This window comes from Drosophila navojoa, chromosome 3, assembly GCF_054131105.1.
Source record: "Drosophila navojoa isolate 15081-1374.11 chromosome 3, UAZ_NAV_1.0, whole genome shotgun sequence".
Taxonomy (NCBI): domain Eukaryota; kingdom Metazoa; phylum Arthropoda; class Insecta; order Diptera; family Drosophilidae; genus Drosophila; species Drosophila navojoa.
In genome coordinates, this window is record NC_142891.1 from 6,823,608 (window position 1) to 6,847,730 (window position 24,123).

The 24,123-nt window shown below is 37.1% G+C and overlaps 2 protein-coding genes across 3 annotated transcripts in view; both read left to right on the forward strand.

Annotated features, from left to right (window-relative positions):
* Positions 1 to 24,123, forward strand: part of stol (voltage-dependent calcium channel subunit stolid) — a 46,672-nt gene that overhangs the window by 14,208 nt on the left and 8,341 nt on the right. For both annotated transcript variants that reach the window (XM_030386042.2, XM_030386043.2), the window contains exons 4-6: positions 9,863 to 9,973; positions 23,074 to 23,550; positions 23,615 to 23,896. In XM_030386042.2, the coding sequence (XP_030241902.1) occupies positions 9,863 to 9,973; positions 23,074 to 23,550; positions 23,615 to 23,896 (870 nt within the window). The remainder of the gene's footprint in view (positions 1 to 9,862; positions 9,974 to 23,073; positions 23,551 to 23,614; positions 23,897 to 24,123) is intronic.
* Positions 14,616 to 14,922, forward strand: LOC149091649 (uncharacterized). The gene has a single exon (XM_089257981.1). It carries the CDS (start codon positions 14,659 to 14,661, stop codon positions 14,839 to 14,841), a length of 183 nt encoding a protein of 60 aa, XP_089114107.1. The 5' UTR covers positions 14,616 to 14,658; the 3' UTR covers positions 14,842 to 14,922.

Consider the following 24,123-nt stretch of genomic DNA (forward strand, 5'->3'; position numbering starts at 1 on the left):
CCATTTTCAATGTGTTCAGGGTATATAAACATTAGCCAAATTATTGTTTTAAAACATTTTGCAATCAAATTAGTATTTAGAATATTTTTTGGTATATAACAAGGGTTCTAAGAGAAAATCTTAACACAAGAGATAAGAATTTATTTATTTTATTTTTTTTATTTATTTTTTTTTTTTTTTTTTGTAATATAACATATAATACTATTAAATTTTACTATAAAAGTGTAAATTTTGTAATTAAATATTTTTGTCATATTTTAAAATTTCTTATAAAGCTATTAAATAACTTTTATTATAAATAAACAACGTTTTCGACATTCAATTGCAATTGAAAATAAAAAGAGTTTGCTCAACTTGTCTTTTAAAGATAAACAGACACGGGTACACTCACGCACACACACGCACACTCACGCGCACACATACACACTCGCTTATAGACTCACATTGAATGGTGTGACATTAGAATTCTATTTACTCAGCTGCGTTACAAGCCACATAGATTTGTTATAGTAACCCCCAGGAACAGCTCAAACAACGCACACACACACATACATACATACATACATATATACATGTAGTATAAACATGGTATAGGCAGAGGCCTGGTCTGACAGCACACAAAGTGTTACACATTTGTGCTGTAGCACAAAATTACAGGCAGACAACGCGGCGTATACGTTATGCGAGAGAGACAGAGTAAGTGAGTGAGAGAGGGAGAGAGAGAGGGAGTGAGAAAGCGAGTTGTTGAGGCTTGGTGAAATGGGCCGAAACGAGATGAGATGATACGAAACGAGACATCGATGGCAAATGATGATGTGTTGCTAATGATGATGATGATGATGATGATGATGTTCGAAATGACGAAGTCGCGCTTCGCTGTTGTTGTTGTTGTTGTGATCATTATCAGCACATGTCTTGCGTCTTCTTCATTTTTTGGACGACTTCTTCGCCTTTTATCTCGAGTGCAATGAAATATGGGTCAGAATACAAGTCGAAATTGCAAACACAATGGGAAAAAGAGGAAAAAAGAAGCAGAAATGGCATTTGCGCATTTGTTGTTTATTTATTTGTTTTCTTTATTTTGTTAGCCTCTCTCTACAGTTTGCATAGCTTTTCTTAACCTTCGCCTGCTGCCGCTGCTGCTGCTTTTGGTAGTTCGGTTCTAGCCATTTGGCTCGTCTCGTCTCTCTTCTGCATTCGCATGCAAATAAATTTAAGCGTGCGCTCATTTTGCACGTAATACACAAACTTTTTAACTGTAAACTGAGGCAAATGGGAAGAGCGGCGCGTGCTCTCGTTTTTCTTCTCATTTCTGTTTTTGTGCTCTTTTCCCATTTGGCTTTTCTTGCAAATTATGCTTTCCCTCTGCTTCTTTTTTGTGCACTTGGCATTCGGGTTTGTACTCGGCGCTTATTGAAGGTAAAAGTAAACCTATCTGTAAGCCGACTTGATTGCAATTGCCCTGCGGGTGTGTCTCTGTGTCTGTGTGTGTGTGTGTGTATGAGCTAGCGAGTATCTAGTTAGTTAAGGGCCGCGCATGAAAGACTTAATCAGTGGCTAAACTGAAACAAGATAGGGAGTGCGAGACAGAACGAAAGAGCATTCACTGGTTTTTTTTTGTATTGATTGAAGGGATTGAAAAATCGTGCACTCAAAAAAACGTAGAAAATGATATGAATATTCTATTCTTGATAATAGGCTAAAAGAGAAAGGCAAAGAAACGATAAGAAAAGAGAAAAATAATGAACAAATTAAATAATGAATAAATTAAGAACATTATATTATTTTCAATTTAAAATTTTATTTTAACTGATAATAGTTTTTGTATACAAATTATTAAGATTAAAAATATATAATTATATATATAAAATATATATTTTTTTAAATCAATATTTTTTATTTTTTATTTTTTTATATATTTATTTATCATCCGCTCTATTCTTTGACCTGCCATTCAAATTAATGTTTTAAATAATTTTTAAGCTATTGCAAATTTGCTATTCAAAGCTACATATAGTGTGTAAAAATTTAAATATTAAATTTGAAATCTGTCGACAGTAAATATTGAATGTTTGCCATGCGAACTGCCAGTCAATTGTCTTTGTGATGCTAAACTGCAAACAAATATTTAAATTTTACCATAAAGTGTCTGTATATGAGTGCCTATCTCTCTCTCTCTCCTCTCTCTCTCACTCTCTCTCTCTCTCTCTGTCTGTCTTGTCTCTGTGTATGTTTGCTTTTCTATGCAATTATAATTTTTGGGGGTGTAACCCAAAATGCAGATTGTTGGCCATTTGTTTTGGGGCAAATGCTAACTCCAGCTGGAATGCAGCTACCCCAGCTATCAGCTAGTTAACCCCTACATGCCGTGCACCCTCCTCTGGCCCTTCTGCTGCAGCTGCTGGTTGCATGTGTAGGCTTTTTGGTGACAAATACAAAGCGCTTGTTAAAGGCCAAAATGGGCTAAGAATGGTTGTGGCTATGCTTCTGGAGTTGGTGGATGGGTGTGTGTGTGTATGTGTGTGTGTGTGTGTGTGTGTGCGTGTTTGGCTAACTAAGTGTGTGCGGCCGTATAGTGTTGCGGGCTGTAAAGGGACCAATCGTAAATCAAGGCATGACTACGGCGACGACGACGACGACGATGAAAACAACGTGGATGGGAACGCACTTGAGAGGGGGTGTACCAAGACAGAGGTGGCTGCCAGGGGGGTGCAGGATAAGAAGAAGGGTCCATGGGATAACACCCACTTTGCCAATGCTTAACTCAACTCTATGAGTTTTGTGCCCTTTGTGGTCCAGGGAGTTGGAGAATGCATTTAAGTTGAGGCAGAGGATCAGGCCACAGTAAACACTATACATATATATACATATAGATTTGTGTGTGTGTGTGTGTGTGTATATATATTATAGCAGAGCCAGTGCTTGTCTATGCAAATATTTAAGTCTGTTGTTGTCGTTTGGTGGCGAAAATTGCGAGTATGACATACGAGTAGAGTTCGGCAAGACAGAGAGATAGGCGAGGAGGGGGAGAGAGAGTTACGACTAGGCCATACGGCAAACAAATGCAAATAGGCTCGGTGCTTGGGGTGAGGGCAGAGGCAGAGGCAGAGGCAGAGGCAGTTGCAGTGCCTTTGCTGCTCTTAATGAAAATATAAAGCAAATTAAATATTTAATTTAATCAATGTGTTATGGGACCAGAGCTGGCACCAAAAGCATATTACATTTCCCACACGCAGTCTGTCAGCAAATGTACATTTCCACATGGAAAACATGAGAAATCCAAATGAATATTGCATTTAACTATGGGTTAAAGCTGTCGTCGAAACAAATTAATTGAAAAAAAAAAAACATGTATATATAATTGTGAAATAATATAAAAATATTTGTAGTCAAGTTAAAAGAAATTTGAAAACAAAAATAAATACTATACTAGAGTTTTATTATTTATTTTTGGGTTAAGTTAAAATCTATCATCTATCTATATAAATATCTATACATCTGTAGATATATGTTATACCTCCCACCTGTACAGTTCAATGATAAGCTACAATATTCGAGAGGCATAGTCAAAAACACTTATTAAATTTGTATAATTATTTTCTACAATTTGTGAGCATCATGATTCGATATATGTGTGCTTTTACAAAAGTTCAGCCAGGTTTTTCCAGTTGTAATTATTCATTAAAAAAGCAGAAGGAAATCCGAGCTGAAACTGAAAATTGCAATTACAAGTTGAAAGTGCAGCCAATTAAAAAGCGATGCCAATTAAAAGTTTTGTGGCAAAAACAACATCAACATCAAAATCAAACTATAAACTCGTATAAAAGCCAAGGTAATATATAAAAAAAAAACAAAAATAAGTAGAAGAAGAGTAGAGAAACAGCAAAAGAATGGAAAGGGAGCTGTAAGTAAAGGAACGTGTTAAGAAAGCTGCGCTTCAATGCACATGGAAACATGCGCGTTAAAGCTTAACAATGTTGCCTGAAATGCAGCCAAGCTGCGAAGGAGTCGAGAGGAGGTAGGCAAAAATGCAAAGATAGAGGCAACAGGAGGTGAGTGGCGCTGGGGCTTGCATAGCAGACGACATCTTCATTAAAATCTAATTAGCGCATTGCAAAGCGAGCGAGCGAGTTGGCGCTTGAAAAGTGAGTCCTCGACTTGGCTGGCTGGCAGCTGAGGTGATGGGCAGATGGGCAGATGGGCAGGTGCATGCTGGCTGCTGCATGCGTAAGCTGCTTAACTTGGGCTGGAATTTAAGCAGCTGCTGCCAGGAGTCAGCAGTCAAGCAGGAAGGAGTCTTGAGTCGAGAAGTAAAGCTCAGCGCTGCTCAGGAATGTCAACTTTGGAGAGCTGTTGTCGAGCAGCTGCACCTTGCTCGCTGTCCTTGCTCCAGTTAAAGTTTGATGCTGCTGCTGCTCCGGCTGCTGCTCCTGCTGCTGCCAACTGCACACGCATGCAGTCAGGAGGCAGCCAGGAGGCAGCCAGGCAGCCAGTAGAAGCATTGCGTATGGGGTTTGAGCCTTCGGGGCGACTTCTTGCGCAACATTTTCAAATTCCAGAGTCAACCGCAAAATGAAAAAGTTTCTATGGCTGCTGTTGCCACACCTAACCCAATCCAGCCGCCCAGCTTGCCAACGCCCACCCGCCCACTTATATTGTATACATATTGTATATAGTAGTTCCTTTTCCTTTTTTTTTTTCTGTTGCCAGGACTCTCTCACACACACACGCACACATGCAACAGCGCGCTTATGTCCTTCAGGCGTGCATTGCATTTCGATGCTGCTGCCGGGGGAAATTGCTTTATAAAATGTTGCAAGCTGTGCGGCCGATGCGGGGTGCGGTTGCGGGTGCGTGGTTTGTGGGCGTGGCCATCGGCGCGACCATCTTGCTGTTAGCTTTTCTTATATGTATGTATATATATTTATATGTATATATATTTTTTTTTCTGCTGCGGTTAGCTCGTTTGACATGCTTTAAATTTGCAATACATATATATTTCTTATATACATATATATTTTTAACTTTTCAACACAACTCTCCAACAGATTCTCTGCTATTTCTTTTATGTAATTTAACTCTTTTTATGTTACTACTTATGATTTGAATATTTAAAGTAGCCATAAACCATAGTCAGACTATATATGAAATAATATACAACAAATGTGCAAGTTCCTAACATGTGTAATGCAATTTTTGAAGTAATATTCTTTTTGTTTTTTTAGTTGTATTTCATTAAAACAAAATTGTTTACATATATTTACATATACATCTTAATAATTACCAAAGCACAAATGAAGCAGTTATTGTCTGTTGTGCTTCGCATATATAGCGATTTGATTCATTACATTTGCTATCGTTTAATCCCGTTAATTTACCCTCATATGTTCGTGACAGTGTTCCAAATCATCAGCATTGTCGGGCTGTGCTGCAATCCAAAGATCTGTATTTATGGGCTCACCGTTGGAGAACCAAGTATGCATGCCCTCTTTTACCGGATCTGTGCCGGATGCCCAGTACACATACTCAGTGTGCGACACACGAATATATCTATCGATATCATTCAATTCTTCGATAAAGTCTATTAATATTAGTTCAGCATCCATCGAACGAAAAGTTTCGTAAGCTTTGAACCGGGCTTTTCGTCAGATTCGTATTGACCGGTATATGTATCTATGTATAGATTTTATATGTCATACCTAGAACAAACCTCCCGAAAAACTGCAGACAAGAAACGTATTCCACAAATATTTTGGCTACACTTATAAGATTCTTTCCATATGCCAGGCATTTTATAGCAAACATCACAGAATAACGAATTCATTTCTGGTCCGGAGTAATACAAATTTGTTCTTTCTCAAGTGTAAATAAATTGTATTCAAAATATTTCGTAGTTCAAAACAAAATTGAATTTTCATTTCTAAATATTTGAACTTGTTTATTGGCTGTTGATTATTCACAGATCATTGCATTCATGAAGAAAATAAGCAGCAGGCTAAGTAAAATTGAGATATTACGATCTATTTTGAGCAAATTAATACTACCAAAGATTAAAAGATGCAACTACGGGCTGTTGAGCTTCGCAGATGTAGGGATCCAAATATTCACACTGACGATCGTTGAGTCCACTCGAGCAGCATCTCTCTAGTCCATTTCATCGAACTGCTGCGAGTTGTGTCGACATTATTGGGCATTATTGGGCTCGAAAACCATGTGTGGTATCGCTCTTTATTCAGATCTGTGCCTGATGTAGGAGCAATCAATATTCGTGTCACGGATATATCGTTCGATAATGTTCCATTCTTCTATTATAATTAATTCAGCATTCTTCGAACGACATGTTTCATAGGCCTCGTAGCAGCTTCTCTTGTTGCTCACCTTGAAAAAGTAATATCCAGTGCCAAGTTTAACAAATGAGCTCGTTGTAAGGTTCGTGTTGACTGGAATATCTTTAAGAATTGTGTTATACAAATATCTTTCAATATTACTTTAGATATTAATTTACCTGGTGTTATAACTGGATATAATTTATGTAACAAACACAGAGCAAAGAATATAAAAAAAACAAAAGAACAGAAACGTATTTCGCAGACATTCTGGCAGAAAATATTTTTATATTTTTATGGCTGGCCTTTTCATCGCGAATCGGTGAAATTCGAGCATTCATGCTCAGTAAATTATTTAGATGTCTGATTGGCTAAAATCAGTATGATTTCTACATAAAATTTAATTTCATTTTATTGAGACATAATCCAAAATTTGTATATCAATTTCTTACACCCAGAGCAGGGTATCAGGTAGCATTAGCATTTGCGTTAGATAAATATTTATAGAGAACTTATAGAACAAGTGTTTATCATCAATTTGTTCAACTATTTGTTTTTTGTTTATTTATTTTCATTTATACATTTTACATGTATACATCTGCTGTTCATTATCAAAGGTTTGCTCAATTTATAATTAGATGCCCTAGGTTGAAGGCCATATAGAATATAGAATATAGAATATAGAACATAGAACATAGAATATAGAATATAGAATATAGAATATAGAACATAGAACATAGAATATAGAATATAAAATATAAAATATAGAATATAGAATAAAGAATATAGAATATAGAATATAGAATATAGAATATAGAATATAGAATATAGAATATAGAATATAAAATATATAATATAGAATATAGAATATAGAATATAGAATATAGAATATAGAATATAGAATATAGAATATAGAATATAGAATATAGAATAAAGAATAAAAAATATGAAATATATCAAAGCAAAGCAAAGCTTATTCTACTTATTAATGCGGCGCCTAGGTAGATGGCTGAGTCATCAGCCCCGATTAAATTGGCTTCTCCCATATCCAGTCTCGGCTCTTGGTACTATGATGACGCTGAAAGTTGTTACACGAAATGCCCTGCGATTATGGGCTCCAAGGCGTCTCATTGATTCATATCTGGTATTAGGTTTATTTTTATTTATTTATTCATTTTTTTCATACTCATTCTATTTATTTTAAATAATATATGTATTTTACTACATATCTATATAACTTATTATATATCTGCATAGTTATCTTATAATGTGTATATATAAATTAACTAAGAGAGAAAATTGTTCAGACTTGGCTTTTTCCATTTCATTTAGCCAACTATTTATAGATGAAATTACTTAACGACTTTTCATGCCAATGACATGTGATATGAACGTATATGTATATATATATATATATACATATACATATATATTTGATGTATATTTCGCTCTTAAAAAACACTTTGCTGCTTAATGTGTCTAATTAAATTTCACATGCCGTTGAACAGCAGACAGTTGTGCCTGCCTGCTCGCTCCTTTTCTCTGTCTCTCTTTCTCACTCAAGTTTGGCTTCATTTTACACACACAGACACACACACACACACACTTGAACGAGACACGCATTTAGTGGCCATGTTAATGTCTGACACATTTTGCTTTGCTTTTGATTTGACGTGCTGCTGCCACGCCTCAGCCTCAGCCTCCACTCCTGCCACATACACACACACACACATAGACACATCTCATTGCGAAAACATAATCATCTTTCCATTGAAACGTGTTGTCATTTGTTTTAATGTTCGAAGGCGCCGGGCAAAATGGCATTTTCCTAAGAGATTTGATGAGTTTTTCCCCAAGCTCGATTTTTACATTTTTCTTCTTCTACATCTTCGCTTCCACTGCTTCCACTTTTGCTTTTGCGCCAAGTCATTCTTTTCTTGCAGCTACGCAGAAGTGTAGCATTCTTTCTTGGCTGTAAGTTGGAGCTGCAAATGCATTTTATGACAGCCGAAAAGTAAAGGAAAAACTGTGCAATTAGCTGGGCGCGCGTGGGCGTGGCTAAAGGGGCAGTTACTGTCAGTTAAATTATATTTTCGTCGGCATTTTGTAATCATCAACGTACTGGCAGCATATTTTTATATCTATGTGTGTGTGTGTGGTGTGTGTATATATACATACATATATACATGTCCCAAGCGAATTAATTAGAAAACTTTTCTTAACTGATTCAGTGCCAGCAGGAGCAGCAGCATCAGCAGGGACTGAGCTGAGACACACGCATTCAAAGAACCTAGCAGAAGCTGCTTTTTGTGAACACACACCCAGCCACCCACACACACACTCGAGCATATACACACACCCACTGGAGACACTGCAAACATTTGCGGTTGGTGCCAAAATGCTGCTCGTGCTGCCACAAAACTAAAACTGTGAAAACTCTTTGAGGCATTCATTAGTTCGCTAAAGAAAATGTCATACAACTGAGCGAGTGTGTGTGTGCCTGTCTGTGTATGTGTGAATTGCAGTTAGCTAGAAAAGTGGCACAAATCCATGTTGCAATCAGAGCGCTGCCTTTGAGCGCATTATTAATTCAAACATGAGAGTTTTAAACGCCCAAATTATGTTCGCTGCATTTAACAGAAAATGGAAAAACGAAGGACGTCAAAAGAGAGTAACGAAAAACGTTCTTTCATCCATTTCCGCCGGATATTATCAAATGGTGCACGGATGACTTTTGACTTTTACATTTTCACCAAGAATATTTTTAGCTCAAAATGTCAATGAACTCTGATTACGTATTAAATGATATAGAAATATGATAAACTGAATATCTCTCTTACAGTGTGTATTTCATTCTCCTTATCTCTCTCTTTCTTTTGTCTTTTTCTTACTTTCATTCTTCATGGCTTCATCTTACTCTATCTATATCTGTCTATAAGTTTTTCTATGTGGTTTTCTTCTTCTTCTATGCGAGTTTCATTTGATTAAAGTTACTCAGGAACGTACTACTAATGTGATCCAGAGTCCTCATTGCGCAATTACTTTTGGGCAATTTAATGCTTAAAACTTAAGAAATGTTCGCCCCATCCAAAATACGCAGAAAATTATCTTTGATTTGGTTGCTTATTCAGCTGAATGTTAAGTGCCACAGGGCATGGCAAAGCAATTTAACTCTCAACTAAGTGAAATAATTGGCCAATGAAAATCTTATTAAATGAATAAAGCAACATTAAAATCAGTTTAATAACAACAACTTGCACGAGGCAAGACGCGCGACTCGCTGCCAGCAGTAAATTTGAATTTTATGCCGTGGACATTATAAAAGCAGCAAATGGAAAAGTTTTTATAACCCTTTGGCGACCCACCCATTCCGATCCATACCCATTCACACACACACACACAAACACACACCTGCGGGACTACCCCAAATGCTGTGCGTAGTCTATATAAATTTTCATAGTTTATTGAGAAACGTATTTATTTTTATACTTATTTCATACTCTCTTCTTCTACTCTTGTTCGTTGTCTCTTTGCAGCGTTTTAAGGACAACGACATCGAAGTGAAGCGCAAGGATGGCATTATATTGCTGCGTGAATTAGCGGCCGAGGTGAAGAACTTTATGGATTTCAAGCGTAACGCTGTAATGGTAAGTGGTATAAAGAAATATCTACCTACTCCATACGCCCCTCGCCCTCTCAGTGCAGCAGCCCCTGTGGCCACGCCCCCATAGCTGTAAGTGCCCACAATTGACAAGTGGCTCAATAGCTCAAAGCGCACGCGACAAATGGCAAGGAACTCGGAAATTTAAGAGCCTTATACAAACATATATATATACATATATACTTGTATAGGTATATAACATATATACAGACAGTGAAAACAACAACAAAATGCCGCTTCGCAGTGGGACACTGGCGTAAAGTGGAAAACAATAAATTGCCGTGGGCCAAAAACAGCCCCAAAAGCAACAGCAACAGCAAGGAAAACAGTAAAAGCAATGAAAACAAGTAAAAGTGCTTATTAAATACATTTTCTTGTACGACTGTTAGATACCCAGTTCTTAGCATTTATTACATCAATATATCAAGAACTCGACAATTGCTTTTATACTACCCTTTGTGATAGCCTAGCTCAAATCTTACGAATTAATAATGAAAGATTTGTAGATGCCCTGCTCTTTATTTGATACCCAGTATCTAATTGTGCTCTATGGAAAACTGTCGATATTCTGATCGATTTTTTTAAGCAAGCCTACATATAGGGTAAAAAAAAAAAAAAAATGTATAGCTTTGATACCGATACATACACAATATTTTGGTTTTGGTAATTGTACTTATCAAGTATCTCTAAAGGTGCGCGTTGATACGCTGAAAGCTCAATTGGATGATTTTTATACAAAAAAATTAAAGCATATTTGAAAATGTAGCTCACATGGCAATAATAGATGATCTTTTGCGCGAGATTACTCGTAGCAGTTATGTGGGAGTTACTGCTCTTTATTTGCGTAATGATAGTCTGATGTCGTCTTGCATATCTAACTTTGCTCTAAATGAAAAATAAATTCTCGATACCTTGCAACACCAATGATTATGTCTCGATATCTTGATGAGTACGATGTTTTTCGTTCGATACATATGGTTATTGGTACACCTTATGAGTACACGATTGATATATTGCATTCGATATCGCGTTGCTATCAATAGGATACCGCGCTTTAATATATTGTTTTTAATGTGCAATTATAATCCCTTCTGATTCAAATGATCGACTACGACATACCGTGTATCACATATGTTAACCAGTTTTCTTTCTTAAATTCTGTTCAATGTAAATAACCAATTACAAGCCTGCTTCCGTTATATAAAGCTAGCTTTCAACATACTTGATTCATCCATCCACATCATCATAGAGTCCCAGATCCATGTGGTACTAAAAATATAACAAATTGTTGTATATTGGGTATTTTGTACTATATATAAATCAATCAATATATATAAATCAACTGATATTTAGCAAGAAACTATGAGACATACGAATGATTTTTGGGCGTCTGAGTACAGGGTATTGGCGACGTCTCAGGCATGAGCAGTTGTCGACTGTGGTGGCACGAGGAACGACAAATTGAAATTAAAGTGCGCCAGCCACAAGGACAAGTTTTGATGGCGCCCGCAGCTGTTGCGGCTGCTGTCACTGTAACTGTAACTGTTACTGCCACAGTAACAGCTCCTGCCACGCCTATTACTGCCCAGCTGTAGCGTTGACCAGCTGGCATCGGGTGCGCGCACATCTCCGGCGGGATGAACCTCTGCGGCATTTGTGGTCTTTGCCCTGCTCTTTGTGGCCTGCCTCCGTCCAGCGTATCAATAGACTTCGTTTACTGTCCGGATAATTTGCTGTACATTGCAATGGTGCGAATGGTGCTTTTGGCAAATTATTTATCGTTAAATAAGATTTTAGTCAATCAAATCATCAGATAGTCCGATCTTCTTTGAATCAGGCAATGGCTTACAACAGATACTCAGGTAGTTAGCCCTCAATAAGTCAAGTAATTCAATAATTCATCAGCCAGTCAGCCAATGGAATTCATCAGTTCTCTTACCTTCGTCGGTTTTTATTAGTTGGGTTGTTCATGCACATTCTCAAAGTCACATCAGCAGTTAGTTTGGTTTAGATTGGCTAAATGGCGCTGCAGCAGTGAATCTATTTCAGTTTTGAGGTGGCGTTGTGATAAAAGGCGTGGCGCTCGATCGGGGAGTCTCGGGTTCAAATCCAGGGCGCGGCGTAGTTTTTTTTTAATTGTTCTCAAATTTTTATATATTTAATCAAATGAGTTTTCTATTTCATTTATATTTTTAAATACATCGGAATTGAAATTTAAACCAGGGTAGTATCTAGTCGAGCACTCTCGACTAGAGTTTTCTTGCTTGCTTTGTGTATTTATTTTTTATTTATTTATATAATTATTAATATTTATTTATACATAAGTACATATATATATATATATATAAGTTGCGCTCCAGTGCGTGGGTATACATAAATAATTTTTTATGATTTCCGCAAAATATCGATTTAATTTTGTTTTGCGTTTTTTTCTTTTTTATTGTTGCTCGTGTTTTCTCTTATTTCTGTGGGTTTATTTGGCGGACGCAATGGCCGCTGCTTCCGCTCCTTATGGCCAATCCGAACTAACGCACCACACACACACACACATGTAAACTTATTAGTATATGTGTGTATGTGTACTTGTGTATGGGCAGCACAGCTGCCGTTCTTGCTCTGCTCTGTTGTCCTGCAGCCCGGAAGTTTTTGGCCCAGACGCAAAACGCATACGAAGCACCATTAATTAAAAATCAACCCACACGAACAACAACAACAACATGCGTTTACATCAAAAACAGCCAAAAGCCAAACAACAGGCGAAAATAAACTAATTTCAATAGCATTTATGCGACTACATAGATACCCTGTAGACGTTATCTGTAAAGCAATGTTGAAGGGGATGGGAAGAATGGCAAATAAGACCTGACTGATATGTAAATACTTAAACACAATGGATTGCATATAAGGTCGTATTGACAATATAGGTGGTATATCATTTATCTAATATATCATCTTTTATATAATTTATTTCACTTAATAGTTGCATACATACGACTCTATGCATTTTCAGTCTCGGTAGATCTTTTCGTATCTCGAGAAAGCTTTAACGAAACTCGTGTTTAGAGAAACAAATATATGATTGGCCACCACATTTAAGAAAAAACGCCCAGCCACACAACTAGACCTGTGCGCACTGACACACACACACACACACACTTTCCAGTAGAAACGCTAGTAACTTTTGCAGTTCAACGAGCTATACACGCGACCATGCCCACTCACTCTCTCATCTGTTGTCATTAGCTGATGCCGGAAAATATGTAATTTTTTTTTTTTGTAAATGTTATTTGTCGATGCCAGAAAATATGTTAGTTTTTTTTTTTTATTATTATTCGATTCGCGTAAGACGTTGAGCGTAGGCATCTTTAACATATATGTATATATACTATAGATGTGTCAATGGTATGCAAAGATGGAAACAATATGTATATATATGTATATTGATAGATAAGTTCACATAAATAGATGTAATTATTGGTTGTGCCTCATGTTAATTCACATTGTAAAACACAAAGCGCATTGTTAATCATGATTAGCTGTTTTGGTAGCTCACTTGGAAATATTCAATATTCCATCACTCACACTTAACCGAAAGGCAAAGAACAACATATTTATTTTGTCGATATTCACTATGTTGGTATTCATTTCGCTGATATTCACTATCGTTATTCACAATATTCATATTCAGATAGCCTCAAGGTTTTCAGGATTTTGATATTCACTAAGTCATTATTCACTTTGTCGACATTCACTCTATGTTGTACCACGTCGACATTCAGTAAAATAATAAAAAAATGTGCTGGACCTCGCTAAAGTCGCATTTGATAAGAGCTTCGCACTCTACGCTGAGATTCGCTTTGCAATTCCCAGTATTCTGATTCTGACCTAATCACTTAAGTCGACTGACTGTTGTGCATGTCTATATTTTGTTGCCTATATTCAGTACGTTGATACGACCTTCATATCGCTTGTGAAATTTATGAAAAATCGCAAATAAACATCATTTTAATGCAACCACTTGATATTCACTAGAAAATATGGGCAAATATACCATTTTGTTGTAAGTTGGTTCTCTTAACTTTATGTTCCTTGCCTTACATAAATATCGCCCTACAACTACAAACGAAATTAAATAATTATTATTATTAATTATTTATTTTAATTTTATTAATTAATTTCTTTATTATTAAAATTAATTGTAATTTTGTAGACTATTTCGTGCATATTTTGAAGTCATTCATTTACATAGAGTAAAATTAATTAATGAGCAACTGCTAGTCGAACCCTGCTACGAAAATCGCCTAAATCTTGTGCATCAATGCTTGAGTATAAAATCAATCTATAGAGAGTTAAACGTATTCAAAGTGTATGAGCAAATGTAGCTTTGGTTCACAATTACAAGAAACCGGTTGGCAAATATGCACACACATATGTATATAGGAGCTCTGTGCAGCTAATGTGAATATATGTATATATGCATGCATACTTATTAATAGAATCTCTGACTGTATGTATGTTAGTTAATCTGGTTGCCTATAATACGAAACTTGATTCTGGGATTTTCCCTGCGGCGATTGGGATTGGGCTCAGTTTTAAACATTGCTATATATTAAATCGCAAGCCATCGCCTCTGTTATTGAGTACTTACAAAACATTCGGACGATATACAACATGCTTCTACGCTCGTTGACGCTCGTTTTCTATGTCCTGGTGCTGGTTGTCCTGTGCCTGACGGTGGTCTACAGCAAGCCCGCCTGCAATGATGGCTTCTATACCAAGAATGGAAATCTGATCTTGGATCTGCACAATTTCCAAAAGCAATTCGATTGCGTGCAGCGGATGCATAGAGGCTAAGAGCAACAAAATGTATAAATATATATGAATAACAATATATATATATAACATAATATTTGTGCAAAAAAAAAAGGAATAAATGTGAGAGATTTATTTTAAAAAAAAGTGTGATCTATAAACAATTAAAAAATAATTGAATTTGTTGACAGTTCATAGTTATCAATTCTTCGCTTGAAGTGCTTCTTCATGGCTTCGGTGAATTCTAAACTGTAAGCGACTTTCAAACTGTGCATTGACGCGAATATTGCTTCATACAATTGTTGTGTCTACTGTTGAATGTATTAATATTTATATATGAGAGCATATTGAAAGATCTCAGCTATATATATATATATATATTTTCCTCAAAAGTTTTTATTTTAATTGCACTAGCAGGGAAGTTATTCAACCATAAATAGCAGATCATCTCATAGTGTGGCACTTTCAATGCATTTCGCATTTGTAGGCTAAGAGAAAGTAATGCATTGCGGCTGCTGCTGTCATTAGCTCCGATATTATTCGTTCGCATTGTATACAATTTGTTGGCCATCTGCTGCTTCAGTGAATTGAATTTAACATTAAACATATATATTTATATGTATATGTATGTGTGTATGTACCTAACGTAGAACACTCAATATGAATGTGCGTCTAATCTGTGAGAGCAATCAAATAATTAGTGCTGACCAATCCATCTATTTATGCATGTTATGCACACATATATATTACATATAACTGCATATGTATGTCCATACAACACGTTATTAATCTATTTGTCCACACACGTCACACAAACCAATGGACAGACAGACAGAGACGGTCAGATACGGTCAGAGACGGTCGGGGCAAACATTTAACTGACCATAAACAGGGCATTGTCAACGGCGCGTATACGTGATATTATTTAAACACAACACGCGGCACCCGCACAATCGACCATTGAAAGGATGACGACAACGTCGTTGGCAAATAGTGACAGAAAAAAAACATGCACACACACACACATATCTGTATATATTTGCTGCGAAAGCGCAACCAGGATGTCAGAGCCAACAGGCAACAACAATCAAACGAAGTTTACTAAAATAAAAGAGGACACAGCATGAAGACTGGCAATCAAAATTAAAAATTAATAAAAAGAAAAATAAATAAATAGATCAAAACGAAGGGGAAATAAGAAATTATAAAAAAAAGTTGCTCATAGTATATAAGCTATATACATATAGTATATTTATAATATATTTACGAATCCTTAGACTGAAGATGAAGAAAACAAAAATTTGTTTACTTTTGTCTATTTAGCCACCCATGCTCAATGTATAGAATGGCACCCAGCATTGAGGTTCTCTCTTTGTCGTGCACTCCCGACTACAATATGCTCAATTCTTTCTGTTGCTTGTAATCCCGTTCGGAGTCCTCACTTTAAACACTTTTCACACAAGCAATTTGCACTCGTGTCGAACATGAGAAATAATGAAAAACGAAACGATTCGTGCGTGGCGCTGCCCTCAAATGCCACACACGCCCACATGCGTTCCATCACCATCATCATCATCATCATCATCATCATCAATAGGTGCAGCAGCACGTCAGCAACATTGCTATTATAAACATTATCATCATCATCATCGTCAGCATTATCATTATCATTATTATCATCATTGTAGTCCTGCGCTTCAGCACCTGCAGTTGGCCTTTGTCTCTGTTGGCGGCATTAAAATGCTAATTGCCTGTAAACATAAAGGTAACTGCAGCTCGCACACACACATACACCCACACACATCCTCACACTCACTCACTTACAAACACACACACCACAGCCATACACACTTGCAGTTGCTTTTGCTGTACAGTTCTTTTCTCCTCAGTGCTGTCACACGCAGCGTATGCGTAATTTTTGATGTGGTGGCCAACGTGGTGAATGCTGCTAATTCAATTTCTCGGCGCGCTGTCAATATGCCCGTTATAGTTTAGCAACAGAGTGTTAGAGAGAGAGAGAGGGAGAGAGAGGGAGAGAAAAGTGAAGGGCAACCGCAGTTACCCTCCTTTCCCGCTCACCCACACACGCTAATAGTTGCTGAGTGAATGAATGAGTGTGGGAGCAAGAAGGAGAGAGCTTGCTGTCGCTGACAGGCTTTATTTGCGTTAAGTTCGAAGTTTAAATTGACTTTAAAATTGCATTTAATGGCCAATGCTTTTACAGTTTTTTTCCACCACTGCTCTATGCAGAAATGAAACAAAGAGGTATATATGGCATGAACTCAGAAAATATGATTTCTATAATAACGGATTTTCTAACCTTTTTATCAATATAAGCATTATATTTATTAATTTGTAACTCTTAAATTAATTGTTTTTATTTATTTTTCTTGTTTTCAATTCATTTTTTATGTGTCTTCCTTTGCAGGGTATTTTACAGTCGTTAGTTTTATAATGTTATCTTTTTCCTTTCCTTAAATGAGACGCCCTCTGTGGGCACAACTCTCACTCAAACTCGAACTCTCAGTCGCTTGTTGGCTGTCATTCTCTGCCTCTGCTTCTCCCAGCTTTCTGTTGCCTCTCGCTGCTGCTGCTCTGCTGCTTGGCTGCTCGTCATCCTGCTTGTTGTTGTTGGTGTTGCTATTGCTGTTGTTGCTGTTGTTGTTGACTTCTTTCTATAATGCCACTTGCACTTTGACGTTGACATTGTGGGAGGTTTGAGTGCGGACCAAAAAGGATTGAATATGTGCGTGTATGTGACTCTCTTGCTAGCTCGCTCTTGTCGGGCTTCTCTATTGAGCTTGTATTGAAAAGCTCTTCTAGCTCGTCGCCTGCATTTCTTAAATAGAAACATGTAGAAAAAAGAAATGTCTTCACACTAAAAGCATTCGCTCGTTCGTCTCTTTCACTCTTTGGGATAAGTTGACATACATATGTCTCTCTGCAGTTTTGATGTGTTTGTTGTTGATTTAAAATTTGAACATATTCGTATGCAATTTTATGTACAATAAGTCAATAAGTGAGAATGAGTTCCACATTCCTAACATTGCAATGTAATCTAACAGTTCAGCCAATGAGATCGTATTGGAACTTGATACATTAACAGTGCCTTTTAAGCTTAACAGAACAATATACAGACTGAAATAAGAAATACAGTGAAGTAATTTAACAGTGTAATGTAAACCTAACATTTTAAGAGAAAAGAAAAGTTGAAAACTTTCAACTATATAAATCAGATCAGATTGAAATGTTAAGAAAAAATAACTGTCCGATTGTAAAAAGTTTATAAATGAACTAAAAATAAGACATAAAGGCGAACTTTGCAATTCACCTTGGTCAAAATGAAAGCAGTGTGAAACTTATTTTCATTGCATAAGCTGGAAAAACCACAGCGCAAGTTGTCCAGACTTAAAGCAAACAGACAAAAATTGAGAGAAAAAGTAGAGAACTAGATAAGCATCCACGTTGCTGGCAATGCATAAAAGCAGTCGCCACAGCCAAATGCGTTAATAATCCTTAAAGTAAACCACATCAACTGTGAATGTGCGAGATAGAGAGTGGAGGAGTGGCTGAGAGAGTGCTGGAGAGCGGCAGAGGGGAGAGTGTCTTTGTAGACGTGTGCAGTAGAGTCCGTAATAGTCGTTACACCAGGCGGACTGTCAGCCAGCGGGGGTGAGTTGCGACAGGTGTGCTGCCAGGTGTGGAGTTGCTATTCACTTGCCTGTCTCTCTGTTTGTCTGCCAGCTGCTTAACAACTGCAGTCAAAAGAGTCACAAATCGCAGTGCACATTCTCCTGATTGCCCACTTCCCATTTACAGTCGCGTCCAATAAGTTGGCATAAGCTCTGCCAAAAGACGCAAATATTTAACAAATCTTTGACTAAAGGAAAAAAAACAAATAAAATACGAAAGCTAATATAAATTTCTTGTACAAGTTATTGCCTCAGCATTTGGCACATGCACTCAAACGGAAAATATATTGCTAAGAAACGAAGGGAATGTAAATATATGTATGTATGTCCACTTATGCTTGACTGGATGTATGTATGTACGAATATAAGGAAAACATTTGCAAATTTAAGTGAACTATAAAAATTGCACCTAAGGGAGCCATATAGCTTATATAATTTGTTATTCAGAAAAGTAATTAAAGCAATGTTTGAATGAAAATTAAAATACCTATCCATATATGAAAACTAAAATAAAAATATATTTTAAATTGTAATTATAATTTAGATAATTTTTTTTTTAATATATCATAAATAATATTTAAGTAAAAGAAAGTATAAATGTTTTGTTTTCTAAAACATATTTATATTTTCTTTTGAAATTTTGTTTTCAAAGTTTTTAGATAAAATTAACTGTTTATTAAATATATTATTTTAAGTTTTATAAGGAATTATAATTAGAAATATTTTATTTATATAAAATATATAAAAGAATAAATGTATAAAATTTATACAATATGGTTAAACAATCAGCTGAAACTGCTAAAACAGCGCCAAGTAGAAGTGTGAAAAATATCATTCATACGCCACCGACAGCCAGTTGACTTGGCAAATGGTCAATGTGAACGCTCTCTGTCCCCCTCCTTCTCCTGTTTGCTGTTCTCATTTGTGTTGCATACTTTCAGGCTGCATCTACAGCTACTGTAGCCAACGCCCAAGCACTTGCCACGCACTTTTCTTCAGCCAACCGGCGGTTAGCCTCTCTTTTTCTTACGCGCACTCTTTATATCACTCTCCTCTTTCTCTCTTTCTGCCTCCCTCTCTCTGTCTCTTTCTCATATGTTTTGCGAGCAAGTAGCTGCATTTTGCTTTTTTGCTAATTCCGTCTGCGCTTTGACATTCGAGCAGCTCGAGTCGAGTCGAGTCGCCTTTGCTGCTGTCATTGTTGGCTTTTGAATGTTAAGATGTCGACAGCTGCCTTCGGGACCACTAGACGGGCAGACGGACGGACAGACGGGCCAATGGATGGACAGACAGCAGCTGCAACTGCTGGACAATGAAAAAAAAAAAAGAACAAGTACCTTATTCGGATCGGATAGCTGACTAATTGAATGCCCTGTAAAACCAGTTGTACTTTATTTTATTTTATTTTTAAAAAATTCACATTGCTCCAAATACAATTGTTTTTATTAAAAATCGTTAATTACTACATTTTTTTTTAGTATTGCATAGGTTCGTTTCAAAATATTTACAGTTTGACTTTTAAGTTTTATCGTACTTACTTGAGTACAGGGTATGGCTTGTCAATCCTTTTCTGTACAACAATTTCGACCTTTGCCAAAATGTACCTATCTCGCGTCATAAGTGCATAAAATTGTAAAAGCAAAAAGACAAATTTGTTTAGCATGTTTTTTTCTCGTCTGACTCTATTTTTGTGTTCAGTTGTTGCTATCCTGGACATGTCTGACGAATTATGAATACACATGTTCTGCCACTATTCGACAGCTTCATGTTATGTTACAAAGAAAGTTCGCTGAAAAAGTTTTCAATTTGATTGTAAATATTATTAGGTTGGGGAAGTAGCGTTTGTCAGCAGCCTGTAAAACGCTTCTGAATTGCAATGAATGAATGATATAGACTGATTTGAATTTACATACACAAATTTCAATAAAACGTTTACCAGCCAATTCACGAGCAGAATTAAATAAGATTAATGCGATACGCTGAACAGCCTTTCTCTTTTTCTATCCCTCTCTGTCTTATAGCTCACTTTCCGTCACTCTGTTTCTCTTTCACATAGACTACTTCAGTTATGCTCAAAGCACTATTCAATGCTTCAGAGATTCCACATAAACTTTTCCTTCGTCCACTTTACAGCTCTCTTTATTGAAGTTGAAACTTTTAAACGGTTTATCGCATTGATTTTTTTATATTATTTTTGCTTTTCGACTTTTTCCGCTCTTAATTTTCTACTTGAAACTTAATTTTGAATTCCTTTGAGTTTATTTTTTTTTTAATGACTCAACTAGCTGATAGTCAACACCTTTGCCAACTTGAAGACTTCAAATAAATTTACGCCTAAGCTACGACAAAGTTTAAGCAATGAAAGTTGTGCCCTTACGTTCCTTCTATATCAACAAAAAGAGAATGTTAGATGCAACAGTAACAATTAAATTGTGCGCATTTTAATTGTTTACATTTCACTTCTTACAAAAGTGTGGATCGCAAAGGATTGCATTGTATTTACTTGTGCGTAAAAGAGCTGAAATTAAATAACTCTGTTAGTTAACAGAGTGAGTGAGTGAGTGAGTGTAATGTTCCAACAGAATCCACAAAATACTTGGAGAGCAGCTTGAATCAAAACAGACGTGAGAGAGTTGAGCTGAGAGAGTTTAAGCTGTCGAGAGCGTATATCGAAAGCGCGGATTGGTCTAATGATAGAGGGCGACTCACGATTGAGTGATAGTGTCTTTTAACAGTGTGTGTAACCCACTGTGTCTTTTAACAGTGAGGTCGACTGATCCAAGCCATAAATGTTTGAGGTGAGAGAATAATTGGGTTCCACAATTCGTGTTTTCATTATAAATTGCATACATACATATCTACGTACACATATATTTTTGATGCCTGACTTCACGTAGGAAGGAGTTTTTTAAATAAATATTTAATTGTTACAAGGTCATATATACATACATATGTACGCATTGTCTGCATACTATAGACAATTGCCGAATACCGTATATATTCATACTTATATACAGCATATATACATACATATGTTTGCACATATTTACGCGCTACTGTGTGCCGTTTAAGCGCGTAATGAGCCAACGCCAAGTCCCACTGTCTTTTTACCAGCTTTTTGCCTTGTTGAGTTCTTATCTGCTTTTCTCCTCTTTACTTCTTTTCGAGATTGCTTTTACTGAAGCGTTCGATGGCGAAAGTGCGGTTAAGGCGATTAATGGCAATTGCTTTGCTAAGCATATGAGTGCAAATAAAGGAAATATTTGAAGGGATCGAAAGACCATTAAAGTAGCATAGATATCATATATATAAATATGCAATTTATTCAATATTGATAATTAAATTCATTTTACGGCCATTAAAAGGAAATTTCCGTTTTAATATTAGTTTAACTAGGCATGTTTTTTCGCAGTGTACCTCAAAGTCTAAAAAGCGGAATATTTGAACTATTTAAATGCACCCACATACTGCACAGAAGCTCCTTGCTGCTTAGAGTCCTTGGCAGCTGCAGCATCTTCCATCTTCCATCTTCCATCTTCCAGATGCAGCCAGCCAAGTAAAAAGCAGTCGGCGTCTTTGTTGTTTTTGTTTAGTAGAGAGCGAGCTGCCCGCCTCCTACTACAAACATCTGTTTTTAGCCCAATGTCTATGACTGCAGGTGTTTGTTAGCCTGCATTTTGCTTGATCCGCAGCCTACTTTGGCTACTGCTGCTGGTGTTCGTCCTGGCCCTCATCCTTGTCGCGTCTAATTTCACTGCAGCTAAAGTTCTTGTTTGTTTCTTATGAAAATACACACACACACATACTTATATACACACACAGAGCTAAGTTAAACTTGTGAAAATAATTTGTGCACCAAGTTGCAAAAGCTGCTTCGACTTCAGACAACGCACAGTGGCTGAAAGCTGCTTGAAAAAGTAATGAAAAAAGCTTTAGCAAAAGGGCATATCATAAGTTAATTTCTACTTGAAAGGGGCGAAGAGATATAGATCGAAAGAAAATTAAGATATAGGTGGATTAGCTTTAATGGGAAATGTTTATATCTGATTTTAAATATAACTAAATATTATAGAATTATTGCTATCAGGTGATCTACCCATATATTATTAATATAAATAATTGAAATGCATTTTGCACTGTGCACTAGAGAATTATTCAGACGAATATCCCAAGAACTTTGAATTGCTTACACTGCACACAAAAACAAGCACACATACACTCACACACGTGTATATATGTATATTAATATGGAGAGCACAAAGTTGTGTGAGTAGAGTTTTCAATGAGAGACAAGCTGTAAGAGAAAGAGAGAATAAGAGTGAGAGTGAGAGGGAAGAAAAGTAAACTCTGCTCATCGAACTGCGAGCGCTTTGTGCAATTTAAGGCGCCCTCTAGGGAATAAATTGCACAAAGTAAAGCTGAAAAACTTTACTTGGGCCAAATTAAACAGATTGATGAACGTGTGGAAAAGTATAGATTGCGTGAGAGAGAGAGAGAGAGAGAGAGAGAGAACGTGAGCGAAAGAATGGAAGAGCAGAGATAGACGGTGAAATTAATGGCCATCTATTTGGTTTACTTGCAGCGCTTGATGGACTCCGCTGAGCAGGCGGCGCTCTCCGAATTGGATGGTCAGAGCAGCTCAGAGTCTGGGCAATTGGGCCAGCAGCAGCATTACGATGCAAGGCGCATCAATGAGTATAATGCCGATGGCAAATTGGCGGACGGAGCGCGTCACATGGACATACGATTCATGCGTCGCTTCGAGCGTCTGCCGGTAAATCTCAGTCTAAGCTCGATTCTGGTGCCGCACGGCGTCGATTTGGATGAGTCGGACGTGAAGTCGGCATTGCAGTGGAGCGCCCATTTGGATCCACTCTTCCAGAATAACTTGGAGCGAGATCCGGCATTGTCCTGGCAATACTTTGGCTCATCTTCGGGCTTCCTGCGACGCTTCCCGGGCACTGCCTGGCCACCGGAGGGCTCCAAGGGCAGCAAGCAAATCCATGATTTTCGCACACACAACTGGTTCGTGCAGGCCGCATCCTCGCCCAAGGATATTGTAAGTGATTTGCCTCAAACGCAACACAACCTTTGCCCATGATTAATACGTAATTTCTGCTCAGATGATTTTGCTGGATGCCTCGTCAAGCATGTCGGAGAAATCGTTTGATCTGGCCACGGCTACGGCTTTCAATATACTGGATACACTCGGCGAGGATGACTACGTGAACTTGATAACCTTCTCGGAGGTGGTCAAGACACCTGTGCCCTGCTTCAAGGATCGCATGGTGCGCGCCACGCCCGATAATGTTCAGGAAATAAAGTCGGCCGTTAAAGCTGTAAAGCTGCAGGATACGGCGAACTTTACGGCGGGCCTGGAATATGCCTTCAGTCTGCTGCATAAGGTAAAGAGAAGAGCAATGATATAGCAAATATTCTAATTGATAGAAAGGATAGAATAAAAGTAGATAAAGATGTCTAGTCTAGCTATTTTAAACTGAATAGATATAGCTAGACTCAGGATATCTATCCTGCAGTTAAGCTAGTGAATTTTGTACATACTTATACATATATAAATGAGATATCAATCATAGGGTATTTTCTAGTCGGACATATCATCGAGCAGCACCAC